The sequence below is a fragment of the Plasmodium reichenowi genome, chromosome 12 (genome assembly GCF_001601855.1).
Source record: "Plasmodium reichenowi strain SY57 chromosome 12, whole genome shotgun sequence".
NCBI lineage: Eukaryota > Apicomplexa > Aconoidasida > Haemosporida > Plasmodiidae > Plasmodium > Plasmodium reichenowi.
Genome location: NC_033657.1, coordinates 1,656,259 through 1,664,304, shown reverse-complemented (window position 1 = coordinate 1,664,304; position 8,046 = coordinate 1,656,259). Strand labels below are relative to the sequence as shown.

Genomic DNA, 8,046 nt, shown 5'->3' with positions numbered 1-8,046 from the left:
TTTTTTTTTGATCATTCGAAAGCTGTTGCTAGTGTATATATCTTCCTACAGGCAGCCTAAAAGAAAAAAGTACAAAAAAATGTAAATATAAATATAAATACATATATATATATATATATATATATATATATATATGTGGAATACTATTAACATGACGATGTTATATACTTCAAGAGAAATATATACTCAACTAATACAGACATAATTATATATTTATTTTACTTTAAATGGGTCTATAAGTTCAGATAAGGATAAATGCTTCTCCTTATGTTTAATTAGGAATCTTAAAAATTTAAAACATCTTTCTAATTTATTTTTTTCTATATTCATATCCACTTTTTTTAAAAATCTCGGGTCAATTTTTTCATTGCAAACCATATATATTTCAAGTGCTACAAATGAAAATTAAAAAAATAAATGTGTCTCTATATATATATATATATATATATATATTTATATTTATATTTATTTATTTATTCATGTATATTATTGAATACATTATTATTTATAATAATATACATTCTAAACATATTTTACGACACATAATCTTACCAGATTGATAGTAACATAAATCCCCCTTCTTATGTTGTTCAAAAAAATTAATAAAATCTTCAATATATTGTTTTCTTATATTCTTCAAAAGATTTGCATCATATTCTGAATGATTTAAATTAAAGAGCTCATTTAATTTTGTTGTTATCTCTTTCTTATCATTATCAGACATGTCATCAATGGGAACTAAAATAAAAATGAACAGAAATATAAATAAATATACAAGTTATAAAATGTTTAAGGGGGCACAATTTTGTTATACATATGATTAATAGGTAAACATTAACAAAATATACATATATTAATATATATATATATATATATATATATATATATATATATTATAACCTGTATGTAGATAGTGAGAAATAACTGGAGCCAACTTATGATGATAATTATGATGTGGGAAAATAGATTTCATTTTTGTAATGATATTAATCAATTGAATGTAATCCTTACCTATATTAAATAAAAGGAATAAAGAAATATATAAATACATATATTAAATATTTTTATATTATTTTTTATTATTTCATTTGATTTCATTTTTTACCTTTCCTCTTTTCTATTTCATAATTCAATCTGTGTACTGATATATCAATGTTTGGTTGAGATAAAAATGTGTTCATATATATCATAGCATTATCTAAAGGTTCATTTTGAATGTGTTCATAAAAAATATTTTCTTCCTGATTTAATACATTATTATTATTATTATTATTATTACTTTTGTTTTTCTTTTTATTTCCTTTATTTGTTTCTACTTTTCCCGTTATTTTAAAATCATACATATCTATTAACATTCTGATTAGAGATTTTCCAAATCTACGATAGAATCGACTTGAAAAAAGATGACCAGTCATATATAATAAATGTCTATATGTTTTAAATAGCATTTTTCTCATAGTATAATAATAGAAACATATTTGATCTTCATGTATATCTATAAATTGTTTATGTCCCATATGTAATAAATGTAATCCTTTACTATAATCTTGAAATCTATTTTTTGAATTAATATCATTCTCTAATAAAATACTTTTTTTTAAATTGAACGGTATTTCATTAAGCATATCATCAATTTTATTTGTATCATTATTATTATTATTATTATCGTTGTGATGTGGAATGTTTCCATTTTGGGTTGTTATATTCTTCACATTATGTTGATTATCGCAAGAGGATACATTTTTAAAATCATATATATTATTTGCTTCTGTTTTTAAATAATGTATTAAATGTATATTTGGATGATTATTAACATAGCTTAATGATATATTATATTCTAACCAAAAACATTGTGTTTCATTTATATTTTTAAAAAAATTATTATCTAAAGGATTTGTAAAAATACTTGCCATTTTTTTTGCATCTTTGATTAGTCCACATTTTAAGCATGTTTTAATAGTTTTTGTATTAATATACCTATCACCTATATTAACATTTCTGCACTGTTCAAAATATTTATATGCACCTAAATAATTACCATTACGTTTATAAATTAATCCTTTAATAAATATTAATTCATATATTAAATTTTTATTATTTTTTTGTTCAATACTTTTTATACATTTTTCAATAAGTTCTAATGCTTTATCTGTACAATTTATATAATCATATAATTGTATAATAAAAGAATAAATACAAATAATAAAATATTCTTTCTTTTCCTCATTTGTTAAACATGATTTTTTTAAATCAAGTTTAATTTCTTTATTTGCATTATCATTATTTTTTTTATTATCTTTTTTTTTTGTTATATTATTATTATTATTATTTCCTAATGGACTAGATATACCCATAAGATCTTTAATTTCAACATTTTTCTCTATTAATTTTTCTAGGTCTTTATCATTTAATCCAGATGGAATATTTTCATCATCATCTTCGTCTTCATCAACCTTGTCATTCTTTTTACTTTTTTTATTATCCATATTATTATTATTATTATTATTATTATTGTCAGGTAATAAGATACCATTTGATTTATCATCATTCTTATTATACATTTCATCGTGTTGTTCCATGTCCTCCCTTTTCTCAAAAGGTGTACTAGTATCTATATTCTTCCCATTTTGTAAATGATCAGATATATTATTTAAGTCTTCTTTATTTTCCATGTGTTCATTATTTTTTGTTTTGGGGTTTTGTGTGTTTTCTTCCATAATATCATTCTTTACAACGAATGGACAAATATCTTTTTGTTTATCATAATAATCTATATATTTATGAAGTAAGAAAAGTATAATATTTATATTTCGAAATGTTAATAATGGCTTAAAATAATTAAAAATAGTCAAGGACTTTTGAAAACATAAAGAGCGTATTAATTGTTCTACATACAGTGAAAATTTGTTTTCATTAAAAAAATATAAAGGAATAATTTTCAGTAAATTAGAATTTTTATATAGTTGTTGTAAATTATTAAAATATTTTTCTAAGCATTTTTCTTCTTCTTCATTTAAATTTTTTATTTTAAAATAATATAATTTATCCATATGTTTTTCATATTTCTTTTTATAACAATAAGGTAAATCAACACCTAACAATTCAGAAAAATGAAGATTATTAAATTGATGATAATTATAAGTTGATTTGTCTAAATTATTATTATTATTTAATATATTTTTATTTTCTTTTTTTATATTTTCATTTAATTTATCTATAAAATCATCTACATTGTCTATATCAATAGAAGGTATAAAATTATGTTGATCAATTAAATTTATATTTACAAAGTTGTTAAATTGTGATACACTATATATATCATATTTCTTCATATCTAAATTGTGACATATATAATCATTTATTATATTTTTTTCTACATAAGAAAGTAATTTTAAGTTTCTATCAGATCCATATATATCCAATATTAATTCATGTAATAATATCTTTACATTATTATCTAAAATAACTTTTTCATTTCCTTTATGTTCATTTTTATAATCCAAATAGAAAAGGCTTGATAAAGTTTTCTTTCCCTGTGTATTTGTACTCATCGAATTTGTAATATTTTCTTTAGACTTATTTAAATCCTGTTCATTTTCATCTGTATTGTTATCACAATCCATATAATAATTCCTTTCTGTATATAAAATTAATAAAAGGATATTTATATTTTCATAATTCATAGAAAATGCTTTTTTAAAATATAAATTGGATGTTTTAAAATCGTCTTGATATAAATATAATAAACCTAACATTTGATAATACCATAAAGTATCTAATAAAACAGATTGATATTTATTTAGAAAATTTAAACATTCTTTATATTTTTTTCCTTCTAATAATATTTCACTTAAATATACTAACAAATCATGTTTTTCATTAATAGTCAATTCATTATCATTTATTAATTCATTATCTATTTGCTTTATAATTACATAACATTTTTCATAACTCTTTGTTAAATGATATGAAAAAACTAAGATAGCTTTATCCTTTACATTCTTTACACTATCATTATACATATCTAATCTTAAATCTTTAAATTGATCATACCTTTTTAAATATAACAAAATTATACATGCTTCTTTTAAAGCTTTAAAATCAAATCTATTCAACTTAATAGATTTCATAAAACATTTTAACGCCTCATCATAATTCTTATATATCTTATACAAACAACCATATAAATACCAACAAAAACTACTAGACAAATTATTTTTTATACCTTCTTTAATTAATTTAAATGCATCTTCTTTATTTTTATCATCCATCAAATTTAATAAATATCCTTTAACAGATAAGGTCTCTCCATTCTTCGGATATTTTTTTAATATTTGTTCACAAATTTTATAAGCTTTCTTATGTTTTTTTAATTCTATCAGCTGGGTCATCAAGCGAAAATTGTTCACTTCTTTGTTTGGTAACTTGTTATGATCAACCCCCTCCTTCTTCATCTCAAAAATGTTAAATAATAATAATTAAATATATGGATAAATATAAATATATAAATATATAAATATATATATATATATATATATATATATATATATATATATATATATATATATTATATGTATTTATTTAGATATTTTATGAAAGAGCCAAGAAATGGGTAACAATATATTATCATATCAATAAAATATATATATTATATATATATTTATATGTATTTATTTAGATATTTTAGAAAAAGCCAAGAAATGGGTAACAATATATTATGATATCAATAAAATATATATATTATATATATATATATACATACAAATAATACTTTAATTAAAACAAATCCTCTTTCTACCTCTTCAAAAGGATGTATAAACATATATATATATATATATATATATATATATATATATATTTATATTTAAAATGAATATTTTTAGTACTACAATATTATTCTATATATTGTATTATATATATTATTATATTATATTATATATTCACACTATATAAACACATTTCATACATATATATAATTTTTTTATACAAGGGTTATGGTAAACATAAAAAAAACATTTTACAAATATAATTCATGTAGTTAATAAATCAGTTTTATATATTCTATAAAAAATAGAAAAAACACATTTTAAAACAATTTTACGTGAATATATATATATATATATATATATATATATTATTATTATTATATTTGTTTTTATATTTCAGTTGTTCTATTTTATTTTTATATTATTTATTTTACAACCTCAAATTTAATTAATAACTAGTTGTTATAATAACAATAATAATATATTAAATTATAATTTTATTTATTTATTTATTTATTTATTTATATATTTTTGTTTTTTTTGGGGGGGGTTTTCTTTAAAAAGTTATGGATAACATAGGTGTAAAAAAACAAAAAAATTATAAATAAAATTTTTGAAATTTTAAAATTAAATTAAAAAGGAAACTCAATTAAGAAAAATATAATAAATAAATATCATATTAATAATATAATATATTCAATAATGAATAGAAAAAAGGAAAAAAAAAAAAACAAAAAAAAAAAAAAAAATTTCAATAAATTTTGTAGAATTATATAAATAAAATAAATAAATATATATATATACATATATATATTGTATATATAATATATATGTTTTATATATAATTATATATATTTTATATAATTATATTATATATATGTGAATAATTTCGTATAATTAATTTTATATATAATTTTCTATTTTTATATCATGTTGATTTATATACCTATAACATAGTCAAAAAAAAAAAAAAAAAAAATAATAAAAAATAATAAAAAATAAAATATAATATAATATAATAAAAAATTAATAATAATAATATTTTCCTTTTATTTGCCTTAAAAAATTAATATAAAATGGTTCTTTCTTCAATAATATATATATAAAACTATATATTAATTATATTATATATATGATGCTATATATATTTCTATAATATTTTATAACTGTGTAATTACTATAGTTATATATATTCCTATTATATATATAATATAATAATATATGCACATTATTCAATAATACAAGCATTATTATATATATAATTATATATGTATAATTTTCATGATATAAATATTATATATATATATATATATATATATATATATATATATTATATGGTTCCTTTCTTTTCAACTTCAAATAAAAATTTCTTCTTTATAATACTGAAATATAAAAATAGATAAATATATATACATATATATAAATAGGTAATATAGTATTTATATTAAATAATATTTTCCTTTCACATTAGGCGCTATTATTCATATAACTAGAAAAAAAATATATATATATATATATATATATATAAAATATTTTATATATTGATAAATTTTATTTTTTTCAAAGGTGTATTTTAGCATATATATATATAATATTTATCGTATTGTCATTTTCTTTTTTTTTCTTTATAAGAAACCAGTTTATCTTTACACATTAGAATATGTAACTCGAGGTACATACAAACATTTAAATAAAATAAATAAACTCATTTTAAATCCTCATAACATTGAGAATTTTTTTTTATCATTAAATTGTTTAAAATATTCACATATATATATATATATATATATATATATATATATATATATATTTTTATTTATTTACTTTTTTATTTTTTTAAAAATGAATAGATAATGTCATATATAAATATGTTATAAGATGTATGGATAAATTTATTCCATATGTTTATAATTATTATTTTTTTTGAAATGTTTATAAGGTTTAATAAATTTTTAAAACTTAAAGTGTCATTTTATTCTTTATTATTATTATTATTGTTCATTATTTATATATTTTTTTTTTGTTCCCCTTGCTACGCTTATAACTTTTCAAGGGTAAAGCAGACATTTTTATGGCCATACTCTCCCCCCAAGTAAAAAAATTAAATAATATAATATTATAAATTATTATTTTGGACATATATATATATATATATATATATATATGATAAGTAAATTTTATTCCTTAGTTAAATAGAAAATATAATTACTTATTTTTTTATTATTTTATTATTTTTTATTTTATTATTTTTTATTTTATTATTTTTTATTTTTTATTTTATTATTTTATTATTTTTTTATTTTTATTATTTTTTTATATTTTTTTTTTTTTTTTTAGAATAAAAAGAGGAAGCCATTTAAAATCTTCACAAATCCCAGATAAATGCCCATGTAACAATTTTAAAAAGAATTATGACGTTATCGTCATAGGAGGAGGACACAGCGGGTGTGAAGCCAGCTATATTAGCGCAAAGTCAAATGCAAAGACTTTACTAGTAACGCAAAATAAAGAAACAATCGGTGAAATGTCATGCAACCCTTCTATCGGTGGTATAGGGAAAGGTATACTTGTTAAAGAAATTGATGCGTTAGGTGGATTAATGGGTAAAGTCATTGATAAAAGTGGTATACACTTCAAAATATTAAATATGAAGAAAGGTCTAGCTGTAAGAGGACACAGAGCACAAGCAGATAGAGATTTATATAATTATTATATGAAAGAATATATATATAATACACCGAATTTAGATGTCTTGGAAAATTCAGTTCAATGTTTATTAATAGATACATATGAACATAATAATATTAATAATAATAATGAAAAAAAAAAAAAAATTTATGGAATTAAAAATAAATGTTCTTGTGAAATATATTCACATAATGTAATTTTAACTACTGGTACTTTTTTAGGTGGTATATGTCATATAGGTAAAGACAAATATAAAGGAGGTCGAATTAAAAGGGTAATTAATAATTATGACTTAAAAATGAAAAAAGGAAATATAGAAAGTATTAAAACAAATGATGAACCTATTATTATAAAACAAGATAAACTAAAGAAGATTAATCAATGTGATGAATCTACAATAAATAATATGCATAATAATTATAATGAAGATAATAAAAAATATATAAATTATGAGGAAAACCTTAATATACCATTTGAAAAATTAATTGAATCATCTACGAAAAATATTGCACAACAATTAAGAGAAAATAATTTTGAAATAAAAAGAATGAAAACTGGAACACCTCCAAGATTAGATATTAATAGTATTAAT

At 18.1% G+C, this 8,046-nt stretch overlaps 2 protein-coding genes across 2 annotated transcripts in view; one reads left to right on the top strand and one right to left on the bottom strand.

Moving 5' to 3' along the window:
- Positions 1–11: 11 nt before the first annotated feature.
- On the bottom strand, positions 12–4,454 carry PRSY57_1243500 (N-alpha-acetyltransferase 15, NatA auxiliary subunit, putative; the record flags this gene model as incomplete). The annotated part of the gene is made up of 5 exons (XM_012908848.2): positions 12–56; positions 223–392; positions 553–738; positions 901–1,011; positions 1,106–4,454. 5 exons carry the CDS (start codon positions 4,452–4,454, stop codon positions 12–14), a joined length of 3,861 nt encoding a protein of 1,286 aa, XP_012764302.2.
- A 2,213-nt stretch (positions 4,455–6,667) lies between these two features.
- The window catches only part of PRSY57_1243400 (glucose inhibited division protein a-like protein), a gene marked incomplete at both ends in the record, with an annotated part of 3,257 nt that continues 1,878 nt past the window's right edge, over positions 6,668–8,046 (top strand). Inside the window, 2 exons of the mRNA XM_012908847.2 lie at positions 6,668–6,858; positions 7,104–8,046. The exon at positions 7,104–8,046 is cut by the window's right edge and continues 1,595 nt beyond it. Coding sequence (XP_012764301.2) covers positions 6,668–6,858; positions 7,104–8,046 — 1,134 coding nt within the window. The remainder of the gene's footprint in view (positions 6,859–7,103) is intronic.